Below are 14,178 nucleotides of genomic sequence, written 5' to 3'. Positions count from 1 at the left end.
AGGAAAAAAAAAAAAGGAAAAAAGCAAGAAAAGAATCTGTGCTGAGGTGCTGAAACTGCTGGTACAGAGAAATTATTCTCAGATTAAATTAAAATAAAATAAAGGCTGTCTCACCCTACTGATCTGCATTTTCCCTATTTCAAGAATTACCTTGTCCTGCTTTGGATTATACTAAAACCCAGCTTTCAATATTCAAAGCTCTCCTAGTGTTTTCAATAAACTTACTTTAAAGAAGGCAGCACAAACAAGATGTTTCCTCCTCTACAGGCTTTCACCAAAGGCAGACATTGTCAACAGTGCAGAATCCACAAGCTGGTGCTGCTGATGTTCTCCATGTGGGTTAGGGTCTGCCAAGCTGTTTTCACACTCCTAACAGTTTCTCCTCAAACCTACATTTTTCATGTGTAGAAACTCTCAGCTGCAGATGATTTCTCTGCAGTTGTTATCATCTTGGGATATATTTATTTTTTAAAATGTCCTCTGCTTTCTGCCCTCTTTTCACCATTATGGTACTTCATTTTAAAAATATTTAGTTGAACTGATTTGCCAAGTAGAGAGGGAATGGATTCCACCCCCCTCCCAAGTCTTAGTATGAGAACCTCCCAGCCAAAGCTTACAGACTAATCAGCATACCCAAACCCAAACAAAGATAATGAGAAAGCTGAACATATAAACAAACACAAATCCTACAGGATTAAGAGGTCCAGAAATCAAAGACCATATTTCAAAAAGCCTTTTCTTTCTAGCTCAAGATACATTTTTCCCCATCTCTTCAAGTCACATGTAAAAACACATTCCTACTCTCTTCACCTTCCTTCATTTCCAAAGAATGCACAGGCCTGAGCAACCATCAGACATTAGTCAGAGGACTAAGATTGTGCCAATCAGAGAAGACAGCTATTTGAATGCAATGGTTCACAGTGGGTGTAAAAGCAGCCTCTACTTGGGTCCTAAAGGCTACTCAACTAAAGTTTTCAACTTATTCCACCCGCAGCAGGTCAGCTAAACTGAACAGATCATCAGTTTTATACACTGCCCGAAGGAGCTAAAAAAAAAAAACCAACCTCAAAAGGCAGAAAAAAACCCCAACCCCGAGCAGGTGTATTGTAACTACTACAAATTCAGGAGCAATAGGACACCAATTTATGTTCTGGTCACAACTAGAAGATAGGTCTTAAAACTTAAGGAACGGGATTTAAATATTTTTTGAACTGAAGAATCTAATTTGCAGGTTGATTCCCATCACCATCATTTTTATTTTCTGCTCAAATATAAGAGGAACAGGAATTTATTTTCTCCCTTTGCCTGTGCAAGCAGTGAATTAAAGGCTAGTTTAAGAAGTGACCAAATACAGCAGACAGGGAATGTCTCGATAGTTGGTTTGGTTAAAAGCATATAAAGATTCTGGGCTTTGCTGCAAATACCACACCCTTATTATTATGTCTGACACCCTTCTGTCACCCTTTCTTTGTGTCTGACACCCTCACATGTACGGTCCAATCTTAATCTTCCCCACGTTTTCTCTGTCAAAAAACAGTGTCACTGCTCCAGTGGAGTGAAGTAGTCCCAGCAGGATAGGAGGTGGTCTTGGATCTCCACTAGCCAAGACCAATTCTGCACAGGGCTGGGCAGAAACAAAACTGAGTCCTAAATCAGGACAGACAATGAAGTGGTACCAAAGAAGAAACAGGAAATCAGGGAGAAATTCCCTCTTCCCAGCAGCGAGTGGGTTTCTGAAGCTCTTCCTTTGTGGCACAAGCCATTTAATGGGATCTGACTTGGCACTTGTTCCACACCTTTCAAGCACAGCTGTAGCTACATTACTGCAAGTATTATTTGCACCTCAGCAATACCACTGGAGAGAGAGCAAAATATTTGCCTTGAACCATGCATTTAGATAAGATCGAGTTTATACAAGTTTCAGACTTACAATTTAGCACCTCATTCAACATTTGCATCAGGGCTTCTGTTACTACCAGCCACCTACACTGTAGTCCTGCATCCTCTACAGCTTTCAAGTGGATACAATTTGTACCAAAGACATAATACACGTACAGCTGCAAACTGCATAATGTTTTCATCATTAAGTGTCACTTGTTTTCACATCTCAATTTGCATGCAACAGCCTGGAATGAACCTTTGGTAGCATCAAGGAATCTCAATTAAAGAGGAACAATTTAGTTTAGCTAATCAACTCTATTGTCCCAGCAAGCAAAAAGCTGAGCCACATGTACTGGTCTGGAAGGGAATCACCAGTAGCACAGGTTAGACCTTAAGATCCTGAAGAACCAGTAGACAGAAGCTTTTTGTCATGAGGCTGTGCAGAGGGTGGAAGACAGGATCCCGCAGCAAGCAACTGCTACCTCAACAATTTTTCTTTTGCTTACAGATGATTCACCAGCAAAGTTGGAGCCAATAAGCATAAGTGGCAATGGATGCCACTGTTTGAGACTGAGGAGTGAATTTCAAATACAGAAGTATAAAAGGCAGATGGAATTCCTTATGATTCATGGATGTGGGGGGTTAGGAATCATGAGAAATCTGTGGGGAAGATCTTAGTGGTTACGGCTGTGTTTCAGTTTCATCGGAGTTTCTGACCCATGATGTGGCATGCTTCATATAATGATAGACTGTGAATACTTTGGTGGATGGGGCAGCTTGACAACACTGGGAGAGAATTCTGACATGGAACAGCAGTAGTTTGTAGGGAGGAACCTGTGTATATACAGGTGAAAAGGAGTTTTAGGTATTGCTGACTTTTTTAAGGATTATCTCATGGTTGATTATATTCTTTGTTCCAAAGCTAAGAAGTATTTGACCGTAGTATGTCTGTCCTGAGTGACCCATTCCATTTCTTGGGCTCTTATGAGCACATCATTCTGTTTACTAATTTGTCCCACCTCCCCGTGTTGTTCTTTGTCAACTTTTTCACAGCACCAGGGATAGAAAAACCTCATCAGCAGAAAAGGTACTGATTAATGCACAAAACAGCAATAAAATAAAAAAAGCATCTGTTTAACTCTGTCTAAATTATTAGTTGAAGCTAAGGATTGCTATATTAAAATAATAATCACAGAAGTACATAAAAGGAAAGGATTTGTAAAGATAAACATTACCTACCTACCATTACATAAAGATAAACTAACCTTCAATAACTCAAGAATTGATTTGCAACCAAAAAAAACCCAAAAAAACCCCCCAAAACCCCACAAACTTTATTCAACCCAACTTACCCCAATTTGAAAGAGTTCCCCAGCACCTTCACAGTCATTGGATGTAATTATGGGAGTATGAATATGCACGTAGCCATTATCCTGGAAGAGACAGAACACTAAAGTTAACTAGCTAAAGATATCAAACTGTCGAGGACCAAGAATCAGAAAGGGAACGATTTCAGAAGTGGAAAAATATGTACAGCGATTGAAAGGACTTTATGATGCAGACTTTACAGTTATTATGTATATACACATTGTATGTTTCCTCAGAATTCGTATCTCCCGGGCACGTCCAGGCTTGTTCACTTCCCTGCTTCCCTGCTGATTGGCTGGAGAAGCTGCAGAGAGGAGACAGCCCCCATTCGCCCTTTCCTTCCTCTGTTCCTCTTATTCTCCTCCCCCTTTTGCCTGTGTCCCTATCCTGGTTTGTTCCCCCGCTTGCCTGTCTCATGCTCCGCCCCACGTTCTGGTCCTTTCCCCTCCTGAACTGATAAATCGTGTGCACGCTTCAATAAAGCATTCTACCTGCACCCTACCTTGACTCCTGAACCCGTGCTGTGCCACAGCCCCATCTCTCCTTTCGGACTGCGGCATCAAATGTCAACCTCAAGGATGACATCAGCCAGCACACATCATAACTTAGCTATTAGCCCCCAACCAGGACAATACATGTAGTCTTTGAGGCAGCTTCTGCCTTACGTGGACAGATGACTAACTAAATGCTAGCGTGATTTTCAAATCAATGTTTGCTACCTGTGCATTTTCCTCCAGGTTCCATAACCAAACGAAGTTGTGTTATTACTATGGTTCTTTTGCAATAGCCCATCTCCACACCATTCCCCTTTCTTATCACCTCCCCCAGCATTTTTATATTTTTGGGCAGTTTCAATCAAATTCACCCCTATGCCATCAACACTTGGTTTCTTCCAGCTTTTTGGAAGACAGCAGTTAGGCAGAAGACGCTCCACTAAGAGAAGTGATCAAGTGTGTTGGATGACAAAAATTAAACACTGAGTGGGAGAGACACCTTAAAAACACCCAGCCACCATTAAAATGTCAGTCCCACCTTGCATCTTCTGAGATACTGAAGTCAAACTGATTTTAAGAGAACATAACCCTGACTTGGTTATGTTCTAGGTACCTACAGAATTATACATTCACGTAACAGTTCATAGATACAGCAGAGACCTCCGAAATCAGAAAGGTTGAACAAAGAAGGAGCTCCTATTCTCTAGATTTCTCCGCAGTGCAGCCACAGGCTTTGAAAACAGCTGCAACCCAATATTCAGTGGATGGATATATCAAGCAGACCTCAGACAAGCACATGCAGCATGTGCATTTTGCATATAGGCAAAACTAGGAACCGAACTCTATTAACCATCACCTTTCTAACTTAGTCTCACCATGGAGGTCACCGATGGAACACTGAAATCATACCTATCTGTGTCCAAGCAAAAAGAACTTGGAACTATCTAATTTCAGCTGTGAACAAAGGATTTGTTTTCTCTTGCATCACTGCAATATCTAGCACAAAGGGAACCCCTTTAATATCAGGGTGTGCCAGCATTACCATGATACAGGCAATGATGTAACAGAACCCACTGTCTATCACACAATATATTCATAAAAATAGTTAAGAAAACAAATGTTTCTAAAAGCTTATCTTCACAGTTTTAACAGAATAATACAAATCAACCAGTCACATGAGAGGTCCTGGTCCTTATCACCAGCTAGTCAAAAGGCTAGGAAGACTGGAGCAGTATTTTCTGCCCACTCTGAGAATCAAACTACAATTAATTTGGACCAAAGAGTTCGTATGGACATGCAATGCATTTTGTGGAAGTACAATAACCAAGTAGGAGCAAAGTCCCTGCAGTCACCTCTAGGCTACTTTGGTTAAAGGTGTAATGACTTGGCTTGCCAAGTGCCTGGCAGGAGCACTTCACTGAGATACAGTTACTGCACAGAAGGAAGTTTTGGGGCCAGAACTACTTGCTTTACTTGGAGAAGGTCTACCAAGGTCCAGTCTACCAATACAAAATCCAGGTCTCTCACAGTTCCCTGCATATTCAGAGACCTGGTGGTCACGTGGCCTCCCAACTTTACATGAGATTTTGGAAAATTGCCTGAATTCCTGATACAGTGGTAGCAGTTGTTGTAAAGAAGCACATTTCACACAAAAGACCCCCTACATGCCTTGGAAAGGAATTCAAACCGCACAGATCTGAGACAATCACATAAAACCTCTTGGACAGTTCCCCTTACAAAAGCTTCTAAAATACCTCAGGCCACATTATTGGCTCCAACAAACCTGGAAGTTAATGTGCAAAGTGGAAGTTGCCATTCACATTGCAACTATCTTACTGTGCCTAGGAACAAAGTTCCTATGCCACATGGACCACAGTCTTCAGAAGATTTAAAGATGACATTTTAGTTTTCAACATCCAAACCAAAGGCACCTTACATTAGACATTCATTACTGGAAATGAATAGGCTAAAAAAAAGAAGTTTTTAAAGTTAGAGAGAGTCTTGAGTGTGTATTCAAAATGGTCCACTTATTTTCTTCCACCATTAAGCTCCTTACAGCTTTGCAAAGTGAAAATACTCCAATTGTACTTTCTAGCTATGGTATATTCTGATATTGACAAGTTGGAAATTGTAATATTCTTGGGATGATGCAGGTGACAATTTTAGAAGACTTCCTTCCATTCCTTCTATCAGAAATGAAGCAAACACAAACATTTCTGGTGCTAGGAGAGTTCTGACATAAGCATTTGCAAAATATCCAGTCTGGGACCAAATATTCCTTATCCTGTTAGAAATAATTTTAATGAAGCTGCTGCTGCTAAATTGATGATAATTTTTGATTCTAATTTTTAAAACAGGTCTGCTCTTGAGCATTTTAAACAGGAAGGTATGCCAGAGCCTGAGCAGGAGTTGATTTGGAAAAACAAAGCTCGAATAAGATGTTTTCTGTACCTCAGCTGCCTTCTGTGTCCAGGTTTGGAAGCACGAACCGTTGTAGGCATTGCCATCTAGTGGCTCGACACTAGCACAGACTGATTCCAAAGAGTTGGCTTCTGCCTTAGCAGCAGGCACAATCCTGAAACCAGCAGCTTTACCTGACATGAGACTTCTGTTAGGCTTTTAAAAAAATCAAACCAAACCAAACCCCACAAAAGTCGTCCAAATACCATGCAGTTCCAAACAGATAACTCCTAGAGCAAGCAAGCCGTCTTTGCCACTGCAGGTGACAAAGACCAGCACACTTGGGACCAGAAATTCAATTTCAACAATTCTACCCTGTTCCTTGGGCCACACTAATTACTACTTGTGAATTTTGTAACCAGAATGCTCTGAATATGATTCTCCTCAAACTAAAGACAGCTTATCTAAACTAAAACGTTTATTTCTATGAACAATTAATGTTTATTTCAATGAATGGGTCAGGTGTGCTAGAGGACTTGCTACCTTTATTTACTCACACAAGGAATCACATGGTCTCTGTTGTGACATCTGGCATCAGAGTTAATTCAATTCACTGCCTGCCCTGTCTGCACAAAGCCTGTACCATGCCCTCAGTTTAAGGGTGACACATTCAGAAAACTCACATGGCTCCCACTCATCAGTTTGAAATGCATAAAACAGGAGTCTCCTAATCTCAGCTAACAGCACTCACACAGACTGGTATTGCAGAAATAGAAAGAACTGAGAATAAAAAGAAGCTCTGAGTCAGTTTGTCTGTGTTCCCTTATCACAGATTTTTCCATGTGGAAGGAGGCTTATGTCCAAGGACCGTAAAGTCACCACTGAAGATGGGTTAAACAACTCCATATCATCTTGTGTTCCACAGACCACACAATTGCAGGCAATTACACTGTAACTTAGAAAAAGGGATAAAATAACAGGAAATGGGTGAAAAGACACTGACAAGGTCACAGATGTACTAACCTGATCACAAGCAACAACCAAGGCCCAGCCAGGCTCAGGCCTGGAAAGAAAACCACCATGTCCAAAATCCATACCCTGTAGTCAAGATGTCATGCTCCTTCCCTCCTAACCTGCACCTGTGAAGCCAGCCTGGGGGACTATTTTACACAGAAGGCTCAGTACAGAAGGGACTACCTGGAAGAAGGAGTGGATGGCTGCAGTGGCTTCACTGCGGATTCTCAAGAGGGAGCCCAGTGTGTTGTTCCTGCATCGCAGGTGAGGGAACTGTCGGACGTACTCCAGCGGGTGCCTCTCCTTCATTTTCAGGGGAAATGACTGAAAACAACAAGGAAACAAAAATAAGAGAATAAGAACTTGGGAGGCAATACAGTTTTATTGCTATTCAGGGAATGGCATCTCTGCCTACTAAAACTCAATCATCATTACAGAACAGAGAAGAACTTGATGCTTTTGCCTACCTTTTCTGGTTATTTTGTGGATTTTATAATGCTTACGGCACAGCAAGAGCCATGAACACAAGAGAAGGTATGAGCACTCTGAAATATTCCACTTTTGGACGTTGAGCCCCACTGAAACCCAGCTGTTCACCTCACTGCTGCAACAGCAACCTGTGCCTGTGGCAGATGCAGTTCTTCTACCTGCACAACCTGGAGCATCTTGCCAGTCCCACTGTTTCTCCAATTCATATCCCGGCCAGACTTACCAGGTACACCACCTGGTACAGGTAAGTGCTTCAGGGTGGGACAAATGCAAACTCTTAGGTGCCAGCATGTGCACCCATTTCCACGAAGAAACAGCTGTGCCCCAGAGAAGAGCTCTCATGGTGGTCCCATGTTCCTCCTTTGATGTACCCTACAGACACCACTGACAAATCAAAGCCTGCAGGACGACTCAGACTTACAGAAAATACAGTTTGAAGCATGCTTTACTGGATGCTTGGACCTTTAAAAATTTATTTCCAGCAGTCCTACCACTCCTGCTGCAGCAACATACCCAAATATCACAAGGTCCCACCACACGGATGGTTTCGGCTTGCAGCTCCATGTTTTGCTTCCTATGAGGACTTTTGACCAGCTTCCCTTGCACTTCCACTGCACTTCCAAAAGTCAGGTCTCTAAGAAATGGAGAGAAAACAACAGCTTAACTAAGTGCTGATAGAAAGTCGACTACATTCAGAAGAGAGATTCCTGTTAATTTAGCTGGATCACTTGAGATCACAAGGGATGCTGTAGCCAATACAGCTTACCTGATGAAATGAAAAATTATTAAATGCATAGCTGGGAATGTGAATAGATTCACAACAATATAAAACAATTTAGGACAAGGTAGGAGTGTTGGACAAGTAAGCAGAAAAGAGGCAGGCTTCTATCTGAAGGGGCTCTTGGTGGAGATAAACCAGGCCTAGAGAAGAAAAATTTAAAAAATCTTTAATATATTAAGTTACACACAGAAGGTTCCTGGATCTTCCCAAAACTCCCAACCCTAATCCAATGAACAACTGAGAGTTATAAACAAAATTAAGTTGTAAAAGAAGTGTATTATTTTATTATACTAGATCAGACATGCCTATCCAGGGAGCATGCCTACCAAGCCTGCCTTGAAAAGTTATTATAGGAAGATCAACAGCACCCTCCAAAACCCAGGGGAGAGTTATCCCCGGCTACCTTGTGTGATTTCCAAGCAATTCCAACAGCAGTCAAGAATGTCTACACTATTAAGAAAATTAGGCCCAAATTAATCTCACAGGATTAATCAACTGAACCACAAGGCCTCAGCTAAGAGGAGATAGAGTAGTATGACACTCTCCATTCTAAAAATACATCCAGAGACCCCAAACTGCAGCAGTGCCTTTCCTGTGGTCAGGTGCCAGCTGGTGGCGAATCCTGGGCACAGGAAAGGAGGTCCGAGCACACCCTTCCAAGCACCGCTCAAAATGCATTTCTCCAGTTATTTCAAATGGACCAACCTATTTTCCAGGCTAGGATTAGCAACCACCTGGAGGTGTTCCAGAGAACTTCCATCGTTTATGTGCAGGAACAAAACTTCCTTCTGGGATCGGACAGAACGGACCCAGCCCTAGAGATAAAAGACATTTGTTATTTGTTGGCATGGACACAGTGTAGTCACGCTCTTCTTCCAGCTAAGTCAGACATGCCACTTCAAGCCTATTTTAGCTTCTTATTGAAATCAGTGTCTCTTTAGGGACAAAAAAAAAATAATAAAAAAGGGTAAAAAAAGTCAGTGTCAGTTTTTCTTCTGACTTCAAAGTGGAGAGAAAAAAAATCCTTAGGCAGAGACACCCTCCTGAGCATGGAAAGGAATAACTAAGATGCACCTGCATCTTTGGGAAGCTGAGAATACAGAAAGCAAGAAGGCATTCTGGAGATGAAGAGCATTTTAGTGAAGTACATATTCTTATTAGTGGTGTCCCTTCCAAACACTTCTTACTGAAAAAGGAGAGACTGGTAATGCACACTGCTTCATGATAACACATTCAAGACTGTTTTGATGCATTTTATTATCAAATTTTGTTGCTGTATCACCTGTAGAAAAGTTCCAACTGAAATATATTTACTAGTTGTTTACATGTCCTAAACTGCTAGACTGCTAAAACTGATGCAGCCAATAGATTCATACGAAAGACTACAGAATGCAAAACAAAAATAAAAATTAATGCCTTGGATGTTTCTCCCTACATCTCAAAATCAAGACTGCTACACTGTCCCCATGAAAAAAAAAAATATTAAGAAAAAATTTAGAAGCATCTTGTCCAGTTTCACTGAAAGAATTAAAATAATAATACAAAAGTTCTCTGTAACAGCAAAACAGTAGAACTAGCCATGTACACCTCAGGCTAATGTCTTAATTTGAGTTTTTTAATGAGAGATAAACTTTAATTTCTTTTTAAGGGAAACACTAAGTCAGTACTAGGGCACCAAGCAATAGTAAAAGCATCCAAAATAACTCCCTTAGTTGCTCCCCAACTTGCAAGGGTTGAGACAAAGCTGCCCTTAGAAGCACAACTACCTGCTGGGGACCTTGCAGCTCATCTTATAGCAGTACTGTAGAGAACAACCGAAAACAGTGCTGATTAAACAACCAAACTGCCTCTTTTCCAACCAGTTTTGTCTTTTGCTTATCTGGAAGGTCCCAGGTAGTCCCAACGACTTTAAACCAACGTGAATCCATCTACGTCTGTTGTCTAGACAGAGCAAACTTCAAGAACTAAACGGCACCAGAAGTAAAGCGTTCTTAAAACTACATGACTACTAATACAGGCAAAGCATTACATAGGCTTGTAGAACAGGTAGAGGACATATAAGGCATATGGCATATAAGAACTATGAAGATTTTTAAGCCATGAACCTAGTGATTCAGACGGGGTAAACCACCTCTGCAGTGTCCCACCCAAAAGAAGATTTAATGCCAGAAACAAGATCACCTGGGCTATATTTGTATGGCTAAAGTAACAGGTGTTTAAAAGGTATTCCATGCAATAACATGCCTGAACCTCTTGTGCTTATCCTCTGTATTCCAGTAAATCTCCAGAACACACCATGTTCATTACAGCTGATGCATGTTTAATGTATAATGGCAATGTTTTTCTTAGTTTCCTTCCTCATAAGTGCTCCTTAACAAAACACACAAAACCCTTGAACAAAGAAACATTCTCAAGAGCTTTTTTTCCCCACCTCATCAAGCTGTTCTGGGTTTTGTTAAGTAAGAAGAGGAGTCTTGCAACCTGCAATAGGAAATAAGAACATACCCACAGGCTTCCATTGGAGCAGCAGAGGCTGTGGCACAAAAGTTTTGACCACTTCATACCTTACTAGAATCAATATGCAGTAAAAGTGACAATCGTGACTCAGACTGGACTGCACATTCCAACAACCTGGCCATAATGAGGTTGGATTTAAGCAAGACCAGTTCCCTAACCCAGTTTAATACAAAAAACCTCCACATTTTGCCAGTGCAGGGGAAGACCAAAAAAGAAGCAAGGGCCTGGAGGGACAAGGAAGGTGGGGGAAAGGCAGTATTGCCAATTTTAGCATCAATTTATTCCAGCTTGCATTATTCATAAAACTACAGCTGAAAAGAACCTACACTGGATGAGCTTCTTCCTACCCTATTAAACTTCATCTATGCGTGTGCAGAAATACCATTGTGCTACAAACGGGTTTTTGGGTCAGCAGAATCACAGAAAGCCTTGGGCTGAAAGAGACCTTAAAGATCATCTAGTTCCAAGCCCCCTGCCATGAGCAGGGACACTTTCCATGAGACCGTGTTGCTCCAAGCCCCATCCAACCTGGCCTTGGACATTTCCAGGGATGGGGCATCCACATATTCTCTGGGCAACCTGTGCCAGTGCCTCATTACCCTCAAGGTATAGATATTCTTTCTCATAAATCTAAATCTACTCTCTTTTAGTTTTGTTTAAAACTGTTACCAAGTACCCCAGTCCTCTTCAGATTCATTCAGAAATACTGACAACTACACAGTTCTGGCCACAGGCCTTGCACTAAAACAGGTATGTGTGCAACCACTGCTCTGCCAGTTGGGAACACCAGAAATCTGGGGAACACACTCTTTCCCTATGTCAAGGGAAAGAGCTCCATTGCTAAAAAGTCCATTTATCCCAGTCTACCTTGGTTCACAACAGGAGCCAGACACGAACAGCAGTGAAAGCTATCGATGATTCTGCTTACATTGCTATAAACCTACAGGTATGTGGTACAAAGATGCGGTACGAGACAGAAAAAAACTCTGAAAACAGTACAGTGGTTTGCTCTCCCAAACGGAACAGGCGATAAAGCCAATACTGTAGAGAGCACTTTTCGGTATAACCCATCACAGACACCACCTTTCCCTGCCCCTACCAAGTAACTCCAAAGCTTTGACAACAGCAAACTGAGTACACAAACCGAAAGATCGCACAGCGAGGCCCCGCACACAGCGAAGGCGATCCGGGAGCTCAGCAAAACGCCCTGCAGAGTTCCCAGCTCTTCCTCCCCTCCGCTCAGGGTCTGGACCGGGACATTTCCAGGCACACCGGGACACACACCTGCACTCTGACCGCGTCCGCCGCCTCCCGCGCCCCCAGCGCTTCGCGTACACGCAGCCGCACCACTCGCGGCAGGGAGGAGCAGCGCCGGAGGGCCCGCCACCCGCCCTGGGCCCGGGACCCCAGCATGGCGAGGCCTGGCGGGCCCGCTCCCCCCGGACCCTCGGCCTCAGCCCGATCCCGATCCCGCGCCCGCACGGGCCCACGTGAGCCGGCGCCCCGCCCACCCTCTCACGTGACCTCCCCGCCCACCCTCTCACGTGACCTCCCCGCCCACCCAATGGCCGCTCGGATTGCCCCCAGCGAGCCAATCAGAACGGGAGAGCCCACCCAGCCCGCCTGTTCCACCGCCCGGGCGCAAGCGCCTCTGGGAAATGTAGTTCCTGTCTTGGGATCTCGGCCCCAAGCGAGTCACGGGGGGCTGAGATTCTGTGCTGGCCACGGGAGGGATCCCATGCTGGGAGACAAGGGATCTCCGTGGCGGGGATGAGGGGACCTCCTCGGCGGCAGCGCGGTCTAGCCCATGAGCCGCTGTCTTCCCCTCTTAGGCAGCGTGAGCCCTCCGTGCTTGTCCTGACGAAGGAGGCAGGGTTCGGCACTGCTCTGCAAGCCTCGCTGAGGAATCAGATCTTCCTCCTGTCCCTTTTTCAGGCTTATGCCCCTCTGCCTATGCAGGTCCCCTGAGTAGCAGCTGAGGAGCAGCCGCCAGGGCGAGTGTCTCCAGCCCTGCAGAGAATGACTTAGGAATACCGATGGGCTAAAATCTGAACGTGCCGTGGCAATGTGCACTTCCAGCCAGGAAAGCCAACTGTAACCTGGATTGCATCAAAAGCAGCGTGGCCCGCAGGTCGAGGGAGGTGATTCTGCCCCTCTGCTCTGCTCTGGTGAGACCTCACCTAAAGAGCTACATGAGAGACACGGACCTGTTTGAGCGAGTCTAGAGAAGGGCCACAAAGAGCCTCAGAGGGCTGGAGCACCTCTGCTGTGGATACAGGCTGAGAGAGTTGGGATTGTTCACCATGGAGAAGAAAAGGCTCCAGGGACACCTTATTGGAGCCTTAAAGGGGGTTTATAAGAAAGACTGAGAGAGTCCCATACTAATGCCAAGATGAGGGACAATGGCTTTAAAATGTAAGAGTGTAGATTTAGATTGCACGTAAGGAAAAAATTCTTCCCTGTAAGAGTGGTGAGACACTGGCACAAATTCCCCATCCCTGGAAGTGTCCAAAGCCAGGTTAGATGAGGCTTGAAGAAACATAGTCTCATGGAAGGCAGCAGCTGACTATTTCTGCTGTGCTTGTGGTCAGAAGTTGCCTCATTCCTGTGCACCGATCTTTGGAGCACTGTGGGTTAAACAAGAGACAGCAGCAATGAGATGCCCCAGGGCCAGGAGGTGCTGGGAGGCAGCTTTGGTTGTGACACTGCTTGTAGGAAGATGAATCCCTGCTTCGCTGCAATGTCTCAGGCAAGGAAAGAATTGCTAGCCAGAGACTCATTTAAAAGAAACGAGCTGGGCTCATGGGAAAGAGAGAGGAAAGCTTTGTAGATGATTGGGTTTGACTTTTCCCTGTGATGCTTTTTATCTGTGCATTAAAGTCTTGTCCTCAAAGTCCCTTGTGCTGCTTGCCAGGACCTTCCTTCACCTCTGCCTTTGCTCCTAGTAAGCCAGTGTCCCCACCCATGGCTCTCAGTCTTGACCTGAGCTCCAAGTGCCTTGAAAGGCCATCCTGAGGAATTAGAGCTGCAGAGCAGGGGCACGGACATAATCAGGTGGATGAGAAAGACATTAAGAGGAAGGATAGAAGGCCTCAAGGAGGGGTGCAGGGGGGATAGGTAGAGGGAGGGATAGAAGCCCATCCTCAGCCAACAAGGGCAGCTTGTCCAATATCTGTCCTCTGTGCCACTGCATGGAATCATGCAGACTACCTGGACACACACAGGTTGCTGCCT

General features: G+C 44.0%; 1 protein-coding gene across 4 annotated transcripts in view; it reads right to left on the bottom strand.

Moving 5' to 3' along the window:
• NARS2 (asparaginyl-tRNA synthetase 2, mitochondrial) overlaps nucleotides 1-12,369 on the bottom strand; it is a 52,463-nt gene extending 40,094 nt beyond the window's left edge. For all 4 annotated transcript variants that reach the window (XM_032679120.1, XM_032679123.1, XM_032679122.1 and 1 more), the window contains exons 1-5: nucleotides 12,229-12,369; nucleotides 9,133-9,242; nucleotides 8,160-8,280; nucleotides 7,341-7,481; nucleotides 3,234-3,314 (exon numbers count right to left, since the gene is read on the bottom strand). In XM_032679120.1, coding sequence (XP_032535011.1) covers nucleotides 3,234-3,314; nucleotides 7,341-7,481; nucleotides 8,160-8,280; nucleotides 9,133-9,242; nucleotides 12,229-12,357 — 582 coding nt within the window. In that variant the 5' untranslated portion in view covers nucleotides 12,358-12,369. The remainder of the gene's footprint in view (nucleotides 1-3,233; nucleotides 3,315-7,340; nucleotides 7,482-8,159; nucleotides 8,281-9,132; nucleotides 9,243-12,228) is intronic.
• Nucleotides 12,370-14,178: the final 1,809 nt, after the last annotated feature.

The sequence above is a fragment of the Chiroxiphia lanceolata genome, chromosome 2 (assembly GCF_009829145.1).
Source record: "Chiroxiphia lanceolata isolate bChiLan1 chromosome 2, bChiLan1.pri, whole genome shotgun sequence".
Classification (NCBI taxonomy): Eukaryota; Metazoa; Chordata; class Aves; order Passeriformes; family Pipridae; genus Chiroxiphia; species Chiroxiphia lanceolata.
Note: the sequence above shows the minus strand (reverse complement) of the source record. Positions and strands in the feature narration are given on the sequence as shown.